Source organism: Brienomyrus brachyistius, unplaced genomic scaffold (genome assembly GCF_023856365.1).
Source record: "Brienomyrus brachyistius isolate T26 unplaced genomic scaffold, BBRACH_0.4 scaffold100, whole genome shotgun sequence".
NCBI classification, from domain to species: Eukaryota; Metazoa; Chordata; class Actinopteri; order Osteoglossiformes; family Mormyridae; genus Brienomyrus; species Brienomyrus brachyistius.
Genome location: NW_026042375.1, coordinates 253,392 through 272,336, shown reverse-complemented (window position 1 = coordinate 272,336; position 18,945 = coordinate 253,392). Strand labels below are relative to the sequence as shown.

The 18,945-nt window shown below is 42.8% G+C and overlaps 1 protein-coding gene across 6 annotated transcripts in view; it reads left to right on the top strand.

Annotated features, from left to right (window-relative positions):
* mapkapk2a (MAPK activated protein kinase 2a) overlaps positions 1-12,691 on the top strand; it is a 58,953-nt gene extending 46,262 nt beyond the window's left edge. For all 6 annotated transcript variants that reach the window (XM_049004301.1, XM_049004306.1, XM_049004302.1 and 3 more), the window contains 8 exons: positions 8,545-8,609; positions 8,696-8,775; positions 8,895-9,018; positions 9,119-9,194; positions 9,807-9,931; positions 10,459-10,544; positions 10,704-10,781; positions 10,916-12,691. In XM_049004301.1, coding sequence (XP_048860258.1) covers positions 8,545-8,609; positions 8,696-8,775; positions 8,895-9,018; positions 9,119-9,194; positions 9,807-9,931; positions 10,459-10,544; positions 10,704-10,781; positions 10,916-11,065 — 784 coding nt within the window. In that variant the 3' untranslated portion in view covers positions 11,066-12,691. The remainder of the gene's footprint in view (positions 1-8,544; positions 8,610-8,695; positions 8,776-8,894; positions 9,019-9,118; positions 9,195-9,806; positions 9,932-10,458; positions 10,545-10,703; positions 10,782-10,915) is intronic.
* Positions 12,692-18,945: the final 6,254 nt, after the last annotated feature.

Sequence of the window (18,945 nt, the reverse complement as noted above, 5' to 3'; positions counted from 1 at the left end):
GAACCAGCCTGCATTTCCACTGGTTAAGAACAACATTTATAAAAGACAATTGGTATGTAGCAGTTTAGAGTTTAACCCTCTGGGGTTGAGTTCATCATCGACGGTGCAGCGTATTTTTCGCGTCTATTTCCAGGGGGTTCATTAGTTTCAAAAGAAGGAGGCTACCACCTTGAAAGTAGGTGGCTACCATCGTTTAGGGAAACTCAACACGCAAACTCCGAGACATGAGACGTAAACCAATTTCGGGGGTGGTAGGGGTCCTTCTGAGGAAATTTTGAAATGTAGACCCTTTAATAGTCCCTTTTCAGGCATCTTAGAGGCCTCATTCCACCAAATTTTACTGACACAAACTCTGGGTTATTTTTCATCATACAGTAGTAGTACTAAGTAGTAGTAGCAGTCTGTTACTGAGGACACCAAATGTATCTCATTCTCAGATTATGTTGATTAATGATTGATGTACTGGTCAGTTGCAGTGCTCAATTATCAAGTAATGGTTTCATCAACAAGAGGTCAGCTTACCAGTGTCTGAAATAAGACTTTTAACCATTAACCAATCATTTAAAAAAAAGTTAACGTAACAAAGGAAATTATGTCTATGACTTCATTTATTTATTTCACACCCTATTAGACATGTAAAAGGAACCTACAACTGTCTGAATGTAGCTTCTTAAATTCAGTGGTCTCCTAAATCAAAATAATTCCATAATCCTACCAGGTACACTCATGTCAAGACTCGGCTAGAAATATTCCACAGGCACAGTACAGGGTAAATAATGAATCTGAAAATCAAATAAGAAAGACTGAATTTTCACGCATGGTATAAAAACTGTCAGAATGGGTTAACTTGGAACACGTGTTAATGTTTGTAAACAAGCTCGGCTGGTCGTGACGTCATCGCTTTACATTATATGGCTAGTAGCTAGCCTACACACAACTAGATCAGCGAGTTCAGATGCTCCAGCGTTCTGTCGTTTTTTTGTCAGAATATTTCACTTTGGAAATAAGCTGTCGGTCTTAGCTTTCTAACAAAATCAGTGTCATGCAATATCTCCCCATATTCTTCACCAATTTTACGCCGATGTTGGCTCGAACGAACGAAGATATCGATCGTCTGCTGCTGGTCTGATCAATGTGCATCTGTACTGTGTGAATAAGTCGACGAGTCGAGTCGTATGTCAATGCAATGCATGCGGCAAACGAAGCGACGACACCGGGATGAAATAGTATAGTATTACGCCATGCTGTTCTCACTTCATTAAGTATTAAACTCACCTTCAGTTCCTTCAGTCCTGGGCAATTTCGCGCTCGGTTTCAGCCACTGGTCAAGAAGGCTGCTTCGCTTTCTAGACGCCATTTTGTCCACTTGCCTCAATCAGCCAATCAGAAAACGCAGAATAAAAGCGTGCCAAAAATAGCCAATCAAAACGAAGATAAGAATTAAGAAAGCCAAGCTAAGACGAAGATGGCTGCGTCTAGACAGAACACGGAAATTTCTGCAAAATAAATCTTTTATTGTGGCACCGAGGGCTGATCGTTTGATTCTGGGAACAGAGGCAGATTTTTTTTTTTCAACAACTGAAAGTAGCCGGCTATGTACTTACCCACAGGCGGCGAAATATCGCCGGGTGCCGGCTTCAAATTAACCCCCTGTATTTCAGTTTATATCTCGCTGAAATCTTATTATAGAAACGTGAAAAAACCACAGACTAAATCCGTAATGTTTTCTTTTCAAAACATCCATTGTTGAAAGTATTAAAGTATTTAAAATTAGGTTAAATCAGCAAAAAAGTAAGCCATGTCACCTTACTTTGTTTTACTTGCATGGGGGGCGTGTAGTACCGCCTTCACCTGAAGATCGCTTTTCACATTCTAAATAGCCGCATTTCCACGTATTCAAATCGCATTGGCATGGTAATTGGATGAACAGCGAAACGATGAAACGCGATCCAGATACATCCCCATCAGCATAAAAAAAGGGGGGGGGGGGGGGTTATGGCCAGGTGTGAATGTCTCATGCATACACATGAAAGTTGCTAACTGCCAAATTACAAAATTCACATAAATCTGGCATATTTACAAAGTACACTAAGATTAAGATGAGTTTAATGCCATAACAAATATATAAGAAATAATTTATTTGCCATGAATTAAATTTATGATATTGAATGAAATGTGTAACCATGCCCCAGTCAGTGAAAGTGTGTTCCCTACCCCTAGATCCCAATGTTTCTTGATGGAGAAATAGTTTAAGCTAATGTTAAGTTAAGCTCTGTTTCTTGAGCTGGTGTTGGTCAAAACATTGTTTTTTATGAAACATTGGCTAGCTACATTACAAAGCAATAGCAATGAATATTAATAGCTAATTATTGTTACATGTTTACTGTGTAGATTTTGCAGTTGCGCATAAGACAGGCATTACCCATTGTTTGGGCATATTCACCAACAAGTTGACTGGTGGCATGCAGTAGTCCTCAGATTCAGTCAAATGCAATTCATCCAAAACTTCAGTTTCATCAGAGTAAAGTGGCATATGTCATACTGCTTTGAACATATACTTGGGAGAGCAAGCGCCAGTTTTTGCCTATGCGTACCCATCAGGAAGTGTGTTGCAATCGCACTATGGATGTTCTCTACCAACAAAGAATACAGAACAGTGGGGCATTTTAAACATTTTCCATTCTTTGCCTCTATGAGAGTGTTCTTTTTTTTTGTAGTTTTGGTAGTCTTTTAATATTATTATTATTTATTAATGTATTTATAGTAGTAGTAGTATTTATGAACTATTTACTCTGTACCATGAATTTAGCCTGCTTTCATCAGGCCTACTTTAATTTCTACATAATTACCTGCATTTTACTGTTTTCCAACTCGTATCGAACTCATTCTGTTAATGACCAGTTTGCCCATTAAGCATTTGCTTTATCACTCGACTATTGATTTAATTTCCTCGCTAGCTTCAGTTTCCATGGTTGTGTTTACAGCAAATGCGGCTCTGCTGAAGTTTGCAACACACTGTAGACCTTCCCTAGACACCAACATCACAGGTTTACAGTTTCATAACAGCAGTTTTGCTGAACAGGGCTCTGTGAATCAGGGGAATTATCCAGGCTGCATGCTGACTCTAGTTGGGCAGAGCTGTGGCTCGACTCCTCCTCACCCACTACACTGCAGACTCCCAACAGGCAGAGCTGTGCCATGGCTTGACACCTCCTTACCTGGACTGACCTCTCTCTGGTTAAGCTGTGTAAATGTTTAGTTTTTTCTTGCTGCGTTGTTGCAGTTGATTAGACACCTGTGCAGGTCAGATTGTTATGGTAACTGCTTGTCCTCTTCAAGATTGTGGTGAATCTGGCCTCTGTTCCTTGACGTCCCCAGTTCAGGTGTCGGTATACTGGAGTTCACCCAAGTGAATAAGAAGGTCACCTCCATTTGACTTAGAGTTGAGGTGTCTTAACTCTTGCAATCTTGAGATCTCACAATACTTTTCCATCACTAATAATAACTGTACTGACTATTTAAAGTAGAAAAGATGGAAGTGATGGACTAATAAGTAGCCTATGCACCTAAGTTACTGCCAGTAACTGGAAGCAAGACAGATAGGAATTGAATGTGAAGTGCACACACAAACATTGAAATATTAATTAAAAAACCACTTTCGGGTCTACCATTCCTATGGTGTACCGGACCTATACTGAAATATTCCAGAAAACGGTTTGGAGTTTAATTCTAACACTGCAGTAACAATTCATTTTTCCGGGTGTAATATCTTTCAATGTTTGTAATTAATTTCAATATCTCTGACTATATATTGAGATTCAATATATTTTATTGATCCCTGAGGAAATTGTGGTTACAGTTGCTCCCAGACAGTAAGAAATTAATTACATTATAAAGGTAAAGAATCGTGGATGGTGTGAGGGAGATGGAGAGGAGAAGAGGAGAGTTATTTTGTAGGACGATTTTCACTATAACTAACGGAATTAATGCTAACTGTTGGCTCACTGGAATCTTTTTCTTTTTGTGTGACTTTAACAAGGAACCTGTCCAATGACAGCTGCTTTTGCCTCCTTTTCGATTTCGCGGAAATGTGGACATTGCATTGTCGTTAAACAGATTCAAGCATGGGAGATGATTACTCCCAATCCCGCAACGAGAGAGAGAAAAGAACCATCAGCTCGGTTGTGATCATGTGACGCTCGGCAAATAAAACGTATACATAATACTCTTATTGCAAGACCTTGCTCGTTTATCAAGTAAAAATTGCAGCATGCAATGGGCCAGTTTGCGGCTGAGTGTGAAGTAGTCAGGATGAGGATCAGCACCATGGTTCTTGACGCAAAAAAGGTGGATTGCCCTCTCCTGGTGGGGAATGAGTTATTGCCTCAAGCAGAGTAGGTTAAGTATCTGAGGGTCTTTATCACAAGCGAGGGAAGGAGAGAGCGGGAGATCGACAGGTGGATCAGAGCAGCCTTCTCAGTTATGTGGACATTGTACCGTTCTGTCGTGGATAAGAGGGAGCTCACCCAGAAGGTGAAGCTGTCAATTTACCAGTCGATCTACGTTCCTACCTACATCTATGATCACAACCTTTGGGTAGAGACCAAAAGAATGACATTACAGATGCATGCGATAGAAAGTAGTTTGTTTTGCAATCTGGGCTCAGCCTTAGTGATACGGTGATAAGCTAAGTCATTTGGGAGTAGCTTAAAGTAGAGCCACTGTTCTTCTGCATTGAAAGGAGCCAGTTGTGGTTGTTTGGGTATCTGGATCTAGAAGATCGATGGATGGATGTTTTACTCATCTGAACAGCAACCATTGCATCAAAGGCTTGCTGACATGTGGGGGACCTCCTTTTCTGCAGCAGACATTACTATTTGTTTCAGTATGTTTACCTGGTGGTCATCCTCCAAACCATTCTGCCGCCTCTTATTTGCATTTTTTGTTTTGTTTGCCTGTCATATTCCTTCATGTGCTAAGTTGTTGCCAGTAAGTGACATTTGTGCCCTGGTTTGAATAGAAGGAAATGATTAAATCACTTCCTCTGAAACCGTTGATCAATTGAATTTGAATTGAATCATGATACAAAGGAAAAAGTCAAATGGTCACATTTTTAGGCTTAATGAAATATTTTTGACAACGCAATAGAAAATGTTAAGCTAGGGAGAGATTTGTTATGAGATAGGAAGCGACTGAGTCAGGGACTTTTACCACAGACCTACGTATGGTGATAAGCGTGAGGGTGGGGGTGTGACCCAGTCTAGCCACATGCATGTGTGTGTTCCATTACATAGCACAAGAGTGTAGACCAGCTGCCCTGCATTTTCTGAATTCAGTTTATTGTAAATACTGTACGTATCTCATAAGGGACTCTTGGCTACCAACTAGGTCAGCATTTCTATAGTGACTTGGAGTCTTTCAAGTTGTAATTCTGGTGTTGACTAATGTGACCACTTCACATTCTGGACGTCCTTTGAGACTGCTTTCTCACTTCATAGCCTCAGAACTCTCTGTACTAGCCTGTGGTTGATGGCTTTTAATGTGCGTCGTCTGTGATCAGGAGATGCTGGCTCCCCCAGTTTTATAGAAGACATCTTTCGGAAGGAGCAGGCGGTCATACTAGTTATCATGTAAAATATCTTTAGACATTATGAATAATGCTGCTGTATTCTCCCTGTGACCACTTGTTGCAGGCCTTGGTAGGCTTTGATAATCTTACCCTACCTTTGTCTAATTACCTTTGAGCCTCCAGAAATGTATTGGGCGTCAGTGATCCCTCTCCTGAGACTCTCTTCTGTCAGCCTTTTTAGGTCATGGCCCCCTATCTGCAGTCAGTGATATGACTGGCTGGGCATCACCTCTCCTTCAGCAGGTGACTGGTTTTGCCTGTGAGTGTCAGTGTGGCACCATCGCATCTCTTAAGCACAGTACTGTCTATCTATCCACTCGTCTTCTAATGATTTGTTTGAATTGGGCATATGAGGGAACTTGAATGAAATGTATTACACAGTGGACTCAAAGACCACTCTTTGCCACAGATGGTTTTATCTCTAGTGTTGTTTTTTTACCTCTAGGTGTCTTATTATCCTCTATGTTTAGCCCCATATTAGACAGTGGTGTTGATAGTCTTTCTCAGTAGGGCAGTGTGTATATTAATCTGGGACCTGCTTTGTAAAACGCAGGTCGGGAGGTTGAAAGTGGCTTTGTATAGCACATACAGCTAACAGCTAATGTGTTTTTGTTTCGTATGTGCACATATTGATATCAATAAAATCGTAAGGCACAGGTCTGCTTAGGTTTTATTAGTGTGAGTTTGTGCATAGACATAAATGTGTTTGTGAACAATGCAAGTCACATAGTGAGAAATATAGCTCTAGGGAAGAGATGTTTGAGAATCTCTAGCAGTGTCCAATGGGGAAAAATTCTGTGTAGACGTGTTTTATATCCATGACAGTGAGTTTGGGACTCGGTAGCTGCATTTGTGGATCAGGCTGCTTGTTAGAACTGTCTCATGTGCCTTTTTTGGAAATTTCACAGCACTGTCTGTTATCAGACTCCTGATCATAGTCATATTGACATGCTCTGCACCACGTACCATGTACGCTCCAGGATGTAAAACTTTCCGTTTATGCCTGATGATGCTTGCAGTTTTGCCTGACGGATGGGTGGGTTGACTTACGTCTGTTATGTACAGTATGGTGGAAGCTGTGGTTGACAATTTGGGTTCCAAAACAGCTGTGATGTTTTCAAACTCTGTGTATTCATGATCTGCTGGGTATAAATCTATCAAGCCTTTCCTCAAGGTATTTCCTCAGGTTTTTGCCGTTACCTATCATGTAAATACTTCCTTACACTCATATGACATCATGCCATTTATGCAGCGCTGGGGTGTGCCGTGCACAGTGACGTGCGTCTTGGCACACAAGTTTGCACGTGTCGCTTGGCGACCAGGGATCTACGGAAGTGGGTCTTTATGTGTCTGTTGGCGCAGAGACAATGGTCACACACACGTGGCCTCGTTATGTGGTCGGCAGTTTTTGCCTATCGCAGCAAATTTGCACAAGGGTGGAATGACAGCATGCCAGCAGTGTCGCGTAGCTGCTCATCTGATGCAGGGCTTTTAGAAGATTTTTGGTTCTTTTGTCATTTCCGATCAGCGGCCCCTTCTCACCCTCAGTTATGTCCATATTTAAATAGCAGACAAAAGATGCAAATTAGCATGCACAGTCGTTGCATAGTTGTTCCTGCTCCCTCGCATTTTTAAATGCTGGGTCCCCTTGATGCTGAATTGTTATTGTTAGTATTAGTTTGGACAAACTCATGCTCAGACCCGGCCTGCATTACTTTTCCATGCATGGGGTAGATTAACCACCGCATCCCCAGCACATGAAGAAACGCTACCAAGAAACTGATTCAACCAAAGAAACTGCAGCACATTAACTGACAGTAATCCTGGGGTGAATGCCTGATGGGCAGGATGCAGAAACCGCGCCGTGGTAATATGACTAAACTGAAATGCTGAGACGCAGTGCGGTGGAATGCTGCAACGCATGTGAGCTGTCCCGAGACGTCATGCTGCAAGCCAACAGAGGGGGTGCGAGGGAGGGTGGATTGGCCGCTGTCTTCCTAATGGTGGTCTTTGCATTACTGCAAGTAAAGGTGGGAGGGGGCTTTCCTCCTCTGGGGGGGAGATACTGGAAGGCTGCCAGTGTAACTCACACTCAAACCTGGCTCCCCCGTGACCACGGCACTTTATGACTTATAAGGGCTGTATACAAGTAGGTCTCTGTTGGCCATGTCCTCGCCTGTGCTGTATGTAGGGGATCAAGGTGCAGTAATGACACAAAAAAACGTGCCTCTACAAAATGTGTTGAGTCATCAACGGGATGAATAATCTCTCAGCCACAGCCCCTTTGTCATGACTGAATCCTGCATGGCCATTCTATTCAGACTGTGGAATATCAAGAAAATTATCAAAGATCCCCAGTTGATGGGAAAACCTTTACCATGGGGTTTCATAATTAAGAAATCAAATGTGATTCTTGCGCGCACACACAAACGCATACACACACAAACGCATACACACACAAACGCATACACACACACAAACGCATACACATACTTCATATTCATATCTTTATGGGGAGTCTCGTTTCATTTCTAGGGGCATAACCTTAATCCCTACCCAGCCAATCAAACAAAATATGACTTTTATGGTTTTTAGTTTTTTTTTTTAATTCCATTCACAGATTTTCAGAAAATTGAGTTTTCCCTTGTGGGGACCTGAAAAATGTCCCCACAAGGTAAAACGTATCAGGTTTTTATTTCCTTGGGTTCCCCACAATGAAATCTATACAAAACCATACACACAAATCAGTCATTGTCAGCACAAACAGCAGTACCCAAAAGTGTATTAGTGCGATGATTTAATTTTTGTTCAGAATAGCTTTTTGTTTGTTTGAATAGCAGTCCTCTTTGTAATGCACAGCAGCTTGCAAGTACTGTATGGGATGGTGTGGCATGATTTATCTCTTGTTTCCACAGCATGGATGGTGGAGAGCTGTTCAGTCGTATTCAGGACAGAGGGGACCGGGCCTTCACTGAAAGAGGTGCAGACACCCCATCCTTATTTGTCTCCTCCTCCGCTCCTTCTACTTTATCTTAATCATTCGTAATATTACTGTTATCGCTCCAGAGGCCTCAGACATCATGAAGAATATTGGGGAGGCCATCCAGTTTTTGCATACCATGAACATAGCACACAGAGATGTCAAGGTAATCTTTCTTCTGCTCCAACCTGTTTTCCTCATGTTCGTCTCACCTATGGTCGCATACACATGCATATGCTTAGTTGTTTGTTAATGACGGACGCACTGCCTCTTCATCCCTGTCAGCCGGAGAACCTTTTATATACGTCCAAAAGACCCAACGCTGTCCTTAAACTGGCAGACTTTGGATTTGCCAAAGAAACTACGCATAATTCCTTGGCAACCCCTTGCTACACACCCTACTATGTCGGTAAGGAAGCACACCACATAGGTTTTGTTTGTTATCCATACTCTGATGTTGGGTTTTGCTACTGATTTTTAACCTTTGTGCTTGATTATCTCAATCTTAGCTCCAGAGGTTCTCGGTCCAGGGAAGTATGACAAGTCTTGCGACATGTGGTCTTTGGGTGTCATCATGTATATCCTGTAAGTGGATGGCTTGTCTTACTCTGGTACCTTTTAGCATTCACTATAAGCGTGTATAAGCATGAAACACTTACCTACTCCTGTTCTTACTTAATAAAGGCACAATGCATGGCTCAATGGGCAATTTCACACTGTAGTTCCGGAACCTAGTTCCTGGTTCCAAGTTCCTGGGCTGGCTACGTTCATGTGTCACTTTCACACTGCACAACAGGAACCTTTAAGAATGGGAGTCAGAAATAGCTTGTAGGTTAAACTTCACACATAATTTTGTATGAAACTACACCTCGACCCCAAAACAATGGGACATGAGCAAGTTGTTTTGTTAGTTGTTGGGGGAACCGATTCCGGGGAACCGGTGCTGTACTCACCTCCCCAGTACTTTGTGTTTGAATGAAAAGTAGCAAGTCTGGAGTAGGGACTAAAAAAGGGATCCGGAGCTGCTTCCGTTGAACAGCAATAGGGTCAAATTACTGTGATGTGAACCTGAAAAAGTTCCTGGGTTCCAAAAAAGGTTCTGGTTCCTGGAAAAAGTTCCTGCAGTGTGAAATTACCCAATGTATCTAGACACTCAAGATGGCACTTATCCAGGTTTTCCTTGCCACTTGGTTATAGACTTTGCGGCTACCCCCCATTCTACTCCAACCACGGTTTGGCCATATCACCTGGAATGAAGACGCGAATCCAAATGGGGCAGTATGAGTTTCCCAACTCAGAATGGTCAGAAGTCTCAGCGCAAGGTAACCGGGTTGCCCATGTCTGCCTTGGGGGGTCCTGATGTTTTTTCTCATTGAAGACTGTGACCCTAGGTTACAGTCACATTCCATGCTAACTGTCTATGAGCAGGGGGGCATACATCGCTTTATCAATATTTCTGAACGAGATGACGTTGATTTTCACATGTGGTTTAAGCACAGAAGAGAACACTGAAGAAAAGGCATGACTAGTTCAGGATGTGTAGTCAGACAGTGGAGACCTGAAATCACAAAACATAAAAACATGAAATTGAAACAAAAATGCTGCCTAGGTGGAAGTTAAATATTTGACTTGTACAATTTGTCTAGTCGGACTTTAGCAAGTCATCATTTTATTAGTGGAATATAGAAAACAATCTTGGAAACATATTCTCACACCTATGCAACTTAGAGACCAAGTAGGTGTAACTGCACGTACTGTTAATGTCTGTGTGTCTGTTCCCCTTGGTTTGTTTGTGCCTGCTTGCTATTAAAAGACCTGTTAAAGTGTTATTCCATACTTTTGTGTCCAGCTAAGCAGCTGATCAGTGCCCTCCTGAAGACAGAGCCATCCCAGCGCATGACTATAACCGAATTCATGAACCATCCCTGGATTAACGTGAGTTTGTGTACAGCTGTGTTGGGAAGGCCTGTGTTTTTAAGGGGCAGTTCTGCATTAATCTCTCCATCTTTCTTTACACAAAGCACCATCATGTTTCCCCCTAATGATCAAACTGACGTGATAGGTTGCAGAATTTTTGTTGCTTATCCTTTCCAGGATTCGATGGTGGTGCCCCAGACGCCACTCCACACAAGTCGGGTGCTCAAGGAGATGGACTCCTGGGAAGACCTGAAGGTGAGTGTCTGCTTCTCAGGTGCTCATGATCTCTCCATGAATCCAATAATGCATTTTTAACCATCGGGAGGCTTCTTCGATTCAGCTGAAGGATTTGTTCAGGCCCTGACCTGCCACCGTGTCTCTGTGCTCAGGAGCAGATGACCACCGCCCTGGCCACCTTGAGGTATGACTTTGGCCAGTTCAAGATCAAAAGCATCGAGGACTCTTGCAACCCTCTGCTGACAAAGAGGAGGCAGAAGGCTAAAAGCACGTCGGCTGACACCGAGCCCCCCGACCTATGAGGGGATGAGGGAGCACACCAAACACGCACTCACGCACACGTATACACACACCGTACACATGCAGTGTGTGCAAAGGAAGCAATAACCGTCAGTGTGGTGGAGCGGAAATCATGGACGCTGGTTAAGCAGTGAGATGAACTATAAAACCCGTATGTAATGGCAGTATGTTTCATTACCAGTTTCAGCTTTATTACTCCTCTTAAATAATAGCCTGCCCTTGTGAATGGGGTATTCGGGAGATTGTGACAAGTGATGGAGAATTAGATGGCAAGTAAATAGCTTAGATAACCAAGACTCATTGTTAAAAAGTCTATTTTCATAGTGCGTCCAGGGCCGTCAGGCTGACCAGAGGACAAACTATTGGCATGTTATTAACCTAATACTGAACAATTTGGGAGGGGTAGCTTAACATATTTTGCGTTTCATTTAGGAACGGAGCTGAATTCGAGCTGGTGGAGCTCCAGCAAAGAGTGTGGTTCTCAGCTGTGTTTGTTGCATGAAACATGTGTTAACATGCCATTATGGCTCACATATGCTGAGGTTTTTATTAGCCTTTTATTTATTCTTCACCTTGTCTCCTGGCAGGTTCCATGTAGTTGTTTTGTGTGATTAGTAACCACCTCAATGCCCTCCGGCTGTTGGGATCCGCCTCTTCCAGGTCACTGGTATGAATTCCGGGTCGGACCCCCTCTGTGTCCCTCTTGGCTGCTACTGTGAAATTCCTATCTGAGAGAATCAGGAATCAGCCCCATTTTGCACCAAATTCAGTTTTGTTTTTTTTTTCTGCCCATTTTTTTTGTGTGTTTGTAACATTTTGTAACAAGTGTGGTATTTAGGGTGTTTCTAAAAATTGCTTTGAATGTGTTTCTGCAGTAGGATTTCAATTAAATGTCTTTTGTGGTTGGTGTGGCCAGATGGTTATTCTGAGAGTCTGCACCTCCATTGCTGTGTAATATGGACCAGTGGCTGTGGGGTGATGGATTTCTTCCGGGCCTTTCCTATCCTGTCTGCCAGCGGCACGGTTTCTTCAGAGTGATGTCACTGTGTCTTGCGCTCCTTCCTCACACTTTACCGAAGGAAGTTGGTGTTTGGCCTGGAAGGAAGGCCCCTGCACGCAGAGGAAACAGCGGCTTGGCATGCCGCCACTGTCTTGAATCCTCCCCCCCAGTAGTTTTGCTTCGTTTCTCTTTGTTTTGTTTTGAGATGATTTATGTTTTATTTCTGTTTGTATGAATGTTGTGGTCGCACGCTTTCTTCCCCGGCTTTGTTTCTTGTCAGTGTTTACCTGGGTTTTAGTTTTCCGATAATAAGTGGAGCCGTCTTGACGGAATTGCCTTCAGATACCTGCTCTTATTTCCAGACGTGCCTTGTTTTTAATGTCTGATTGCTGTAATGTAGGGCTGCCTTCTCTCTGGATTGAAACTAATGGGCGGTGAAGAAAGCACATGTGCTTCTCTTGTTTTTCTGAAATTTTGTTATGCATTCCTTTTATGGTAATGACCAATCCTGTTAGCTGTTTTGGACTGTTAACCCTATAGAATTTGGACCCTCTACCCCATGGTGAATGTCTAGAAATACTGCTGAAATGACTTGCTCCAAATTAAAAGCACCCTGCTAAATACACAATCACATTTCCTAATGGCTGTAAGTGTGGTTCTTGAATCCCCAGGATTTGGGCACAGTCCTTGCTTGGTGAAAGCCTTTTGTCATTTTGAGATGCACATTACTGTAAATGATTTAAAACGACACGCGTATTTCCCTTTGAGTGTTTAGTTGTTAAAACCTCAGCTTCCGGGGTGATTCTGGAATACGTAAAACTCAAGGCCTAAATCAGATAGTTGTCACGGTTTGGCCTGCTGTGCAATTTATTTCTTTTCTGTAGCATTCATGACTGTCTGGAAAGTGTCTTACTGGCAGCGTTGCCGACAGTATGCTCATAAACTCACCGTATGATTGTTTCTGACATGACTATATGTCTGTTCATTCACCATTTGCCTCAGTATCTTATCGCTTTTTTTTTTTTCTTTCTTTTTTTGTCCTTCCCATGCCGCTGTAGTTTGCCGAAGTGTCTCACAGCAGCAGTCATGATCTGACGATTTGAGGTCCTGGAACACCTCACGCCCATCTAGACTGGGGTTTAGGGGTTGGGGGTTGGGGGTGGTACTGTGTGTTGTCACGTTGCTGGGGGGTTGCTGTTCGTTTGGGCAGATTAAGGGAAGTTGGCCCCTTGCTGGGGCTTCAGGCTTTTGATTTGAGCAAAGGTGCTGAGTTTAGTCAGCTGAACTAGCATTCAGCTGCAAAGGGAAAATCACCGCGCTATTGTTTGGTTTTAGATGCATTTCAGTTCCCAGAACTAAAATGGAATCTTGTAAAATTGTCCATACTTTTAAAAAGGAATGCTCTGAAATGTAGGTCTAGGAACTCAAGTGTTAGTGTTTAGAAGCATTGAGGGTGTTCAGGATGTTGGACTGAAGGTTTAGGCCTTACTTTTGTCCCCGGTGAAGCTTTGATCACAGTCCCTCTGGGTGTCCTTCAGGTCATTTGTGACCATTGTGGTCATTCATGTTCTTGTCTCAGCTCCTTGGCACCAAGGAGAAAATTGGATTAATATATACAGTGGTGCCTGCGGTTCACGAATGCTCTGGCTTACGAACAATTTGGTTCACGACCAACAATTTCGTGAAAGAAATGCATTAGTTTGCGTACAATATTTGTTTGACGACCAGATTCCTTTTTTTTATACTAGTATAGCACCGGTGGGGCGCATATCCCAGCATGCCCTGCTTGCAATTGTAAATAGAAGGACCACAACAGGCACCCAACGTGCACCGAACCCAAATACAGATGGGAAACACAAGCTTGTCAGACGCTGAACTGCAAGATGCACACACGGTGGAAGTTATACACACGCTAAATACACACGAAGATCGGACCGGGTACGCAAGACATGGGCAAATACACGCGTGACAATAGGGAAACGCAACCATTAACATTAACAACAACAACAATACAAGGGTTAACGACTGTTAATAAAGAGCGTGTTCTCCCCTGCAAGCAAGTCTCCATGTCTCTCTCTGCTCCTGCGATGCATCGGTCCGGCCATCGCCACACTATATTGTGTTTTTCTTTAAAGTTTGTACTATATACCCAGAAAATTAATTAACAAAAATTATTATTTGGTAGGCTTTTCAACAGATTAATTGAATTTCAGTACTTTCTTATGGGGAAAATTGCCTTAGTTTGTGTACAAATTGGTTCACGACCACTTTCCTGGAACCACACCACTGTATATGGTAGTTTTTGTCCTTTTCCTTTCCTCCAAACATTTACCCTTCCGAAACCTCTTCAGAGTGGGTCTATCATTATGCAGCTGTTGAGGTTGCAGCACACTCCGTTTCCCGCCGCTGTTTCCTCATGCTGGAGAGTTGCAGTCTCCTGGATGTCCCCACAGAGGTGAGTGGCACGTCGTGCGGTGGCTAGGATGCGGCAGCGGGCTTTCCTTCCCCTTGAAATGGGCCAGTGTCGTGCCTCGAGGGTGCAGTTGGTAGAAGTCCCTCCTGTGGTTTGGTTGACCAATGAGTCACAGTCACATGACTTTGATGACTTGCTGCCATTCACGTCTTGCATGCCTATGAGTAATATTACTGGCATGTTAAATTATTCCTGTATTTTAATTGACCGAATCACAGTCTGGTGAAATATGACTGTGCAAAAATAAAAAGAAACCAGAAGGATATGCTTCAACTTCGGTGAAAAGCCTGTTTAATACAATGAACTCCATAATGTTTGGGGCAACGATATTTTTCTGTGTTTTGTCCCTGTGCGCCACAGTTTTAAAATTTGAATCAAATAACTCATAAGTGATTAAAGTGCACAGTCAGGACTTTAATTAATGGATATTTGTATATATCTCAGTTTCATCATGTAGAAACGGCAGCACTTTCTACACACAGTCCTTGAGGGCACTGTAATGTCTGGGACATAGCAATGGTGTGTATATTACAGCTGCTGCGTTTAATACTTTGTTGCATATTCATTTCATACAATGACTGCTTGAAGTCTTCGGTTCACATCATCACATCGTCATCGCCAGGTGCTGAATATCTTCTGTAGTGATGCTCTTCTAAGCCTCTAATGGAGCCACCTTAGGCTCCTGCTTTTTTCAGGGGCTTGTCCCTTTAAGCTACCTCTTCAGTATTTAGCAAGGCAAGCTCATTTGGGTGTAAATCAGGCAACTGTCTTGGCCATTCAAGAATTTTCCATTTTTTTTTAGCTTTGAAAAACTCTTGTGTTGCTTTAGCAGCATGTTTAGGATCATTGTCTTGCTGTCGGATGAAGCGCCCCCCTATGGGTTTGGAGGTATTAATGGAACTTGAACAGATAGTGTTTCTATACACCTCAGAATTCATTGTGCTACTGCCATCAGCAGTTCCATTATCAGTGAAGGTAAGTGCTGCAGTACCTGTGGCAGCCATACATACCCAGGCCATAGCACCCCACCACCATTTTTAACATGAGCGAGTATGCTTTGCATCTTGGCTAGTTCCTTTTTGTCTCCACCCATTGCTCTTGCCATTACTCTCGTACAAGTTCATCTTGGTCTCATCTGTCCATAAGACCTGTTCCTATAATTCTGCAGCCTCTTAGGTACTCTGACAGACTAATCTGGCCATCCTTTTTTTGCATCTTGCAGGGTAACCTCTGTATTTCATGAGGTCTTCTGTGGATATTTGTCATTGAAAAACGTGCGTCTCCCTCCTGGAGACTGTGATGTCGCACAGGTGTTTGGGGACTTTTCTTAACCATGGCGAGGATTATTCTGTCATCAGTTGAGGCCTTTCTTGGTCAACCAGTCTCTTTGCAACTGCTGAGCTCCCCATTATGTCATGTCTTCTTAAAAATGTTCAGAACAGTTGATTTTGGGAATCCTAAGGCTGGACTGGTAGATATTATGGGTTTTGTTCGTGTTCTCCGGCCGCATGATGGTAGCTTTGCCTTACATTGCCCCCAATGGTAACTATAGACTCCAAAGGTGATTGAAAGCTTATAATCATTGCCAAAGTATCTCATGCCTGCGCTTATGAAGCAATTAAACAAATCTGAATAATCGCAAACACCTGGAAAACCAAATATCCAAAACATTACGGTGCCCTGAAAAGGGCCAGCTCTGTGTAAGGAGTGCTGTAATTTCTATACAAGTGAAATGTATGATAGTGACCTTAAAGTTCAGAACAAGCACTTTCATTATGTGCGAAATGTTCCATTAGAAATTTCAATCTGTGGAGCACAGAGGAAAATCAATGAATATTGTGTCTTTGTCCCGAACATTATGGACGGCACTGTGTTTCAGTAACACCTTACTTATGTTAGTTTAAGGTTGTGCTTTCACAGTGCAAGGAAAATCTTTAATTTTGAATGATAGCAAACAGCTCTGATATCACTTCTCGCATTACAGCTGTTTTATATGCTGAACATATGTAAAGTTTCCCTCAGCAAATGACTACCTAATCACTTGGTTCCATGACTAAGCTATTCGGCGTTGTGCTTGTCACATGCTGTCATATTCAGATTTTTGGGGGCGGTGTGCGGCTCAGCAGGTTACGACTCTATGCCCCTGATCGGAAGGCCCCCAGTTGCGATCCTGTGGTGTGGACATTTATTTCACCATTGGGCCTCTGAGCGTTGCCCATAGCCCCAGACACTGGGTGACACTGGTTCCTCAATTGTGTGTCGCTTTGGGTAAAAGCATCTTCTATATAAATATAAGAATTAAAAAAACAAAACCGTGATGGTGATGCGTCATGCTCCTTGTAACATTGTAATCTTACTGCATGACTGCTCACTAGTCTCCAGCATCATTTATATACATTGAGAGTTTCCCATAGCCAAAATGTTCATCATAGAAGATATGAAATTACTGTTACACTTTCAAACACCTACTTGCATAAATCAGGTGCATGCATTTGCATAGCTTGATTTTCTTTCGAAATTACTACGGTGGTGTTCAAAGACGGCTCCAAGCTGCCCAGTAGTATTCCACGGCAAGGCTACAGTTTGCCTGAAATGCTCATCTAAGAGTCATTTAGAGGTTTAGTCATTGACATCATTGCATGCAAGATTAGTAATTGTATGCCTGTTGGTGGCAGCCGACAATTTACAGCCAAGTGAATGCTTTTTCGATTCCGTCAATCTTTCTGCTGCGCTCCCTGTGCAATGAATAAAATATATATATTAAAACCGCCAAAAAGTCAGAGGGTGTCTCAGGACGTCCTGTAGCTAAGCATAGCTCCCCGAAGCCCCTAGATGTCTCGACGTTGTGGTGATGTTGCCGTTTCGACGGTAGTGAATGACTGAAGGATAATTTTCGCAGAAAGATAAATGAAGAAATCTGTGGCAAATTCCCAAATGCTGCAGTGCCGATGTGCAATGGACCGAAGAGGGCGGCGACATGCAAATTCTGGTTTCGGTTTTTTTTTGAATGATCGCTTCAGTTCTACGGCTCTGATTCACGTTGCTGTGGGGTGAGGCCACCATAGCGTCTGACTAACACCTCCTTTCTTATAAATACATTTATAATGCAAAGGGGAACCACCCACATCCCCCCAATGCGACCTCACCCATATATACTTCTCGGTACTCATGGTAAATGACTTTTAAGTTTATTCCAGACGTGTTTCAATATTAAAGGACTGTTCACCATCTGCATTAGCTTAACACTGACAAATCCCCTGAGTAGGTCGCTTTAGGTATAACCAGGTTTATCATAATTATGGGTAAAGCATTTGAGACTATGGGTAAAGCATTTGGTAATATCCAGATTAGCTCCTATGGTACCTGTGTTAGGATCTATAGCGTTACTGAGATGCTTGCTTCATATTGGGGTAGGACTACATCATAAACCTATTGCTCTTATTTATTAATTTATTTGCTTGTTTTGGTTTGTTTTTCAAAGACATGCATATATAGAGAGGTGAGAGTGAAGCCTGAGGTTTGAGTCCGTCATTTATCCGGTACCCTGGGGCATGTTTTGGAAGGTTAAAGGACTTAATCAATCAATTTATGTAATATGCTTCAAGTGGAACATGGTGTGTAACAGCTGGCGAAAGTACATGCTGTTCAGGACAGCCCACTCAGGAAATGTGGCAGGCGCTCACCTCTAATTGCATAACTGTGACCCCCTCCACCATCACGCTTAACGTACTTCACGCTAATCCTGGGGGTTTCCTTCGGAAATCCCAGCGTCGACTACAGCATCCAGGAATCCGCTTTGTTTCTTAGGGTTAATGCAGTGTTGGGCAAATTCATTATTTTTTTTTTCTTCAAAAAGTTTTTGGTTTTTTTGTAAAATAGTGCTTCCACAAACAGATGTTGCCTTCTGTTTTTCCTTGACATACTGTGATGGACTAGCATCCCGCCCAGCGTGTCCCCTGCCCTGCGTCCTCTGCTGCCTGACATACGTAGGCTCTGAGCCTCTCCATTTACCCTGTGCTTGGTGAATGATGAATGGCAGTCAATCTGCTTAGGTCCTGCAAAATAAGTTACCAGCCACAATCTTCACAAACTGGCCATGAGGCCTGAGCTTTTACTTTTTGATAGTCCATCTTACCGCATAGCACTTTAATCCGTTTAAATATCCATTACTTTCCGGAGCCACTTAATCATTTAGCAGATACTTATTCAAACCAATACACTTCATCCATCCATCCATTTTCCAAACCGCTTATCCTACTGGGTCGCGGGGGGTCCAGAGCCTATCCGGGAAGCTATGGGCACGAGGCAGGGAACAACCCAGGATGGGGGGCCAGCCCATCGCAGGGCACACTCACACACCATTCACTCACACATGCACACCTACGGGCAATTTAGCAACTCCAATTAGC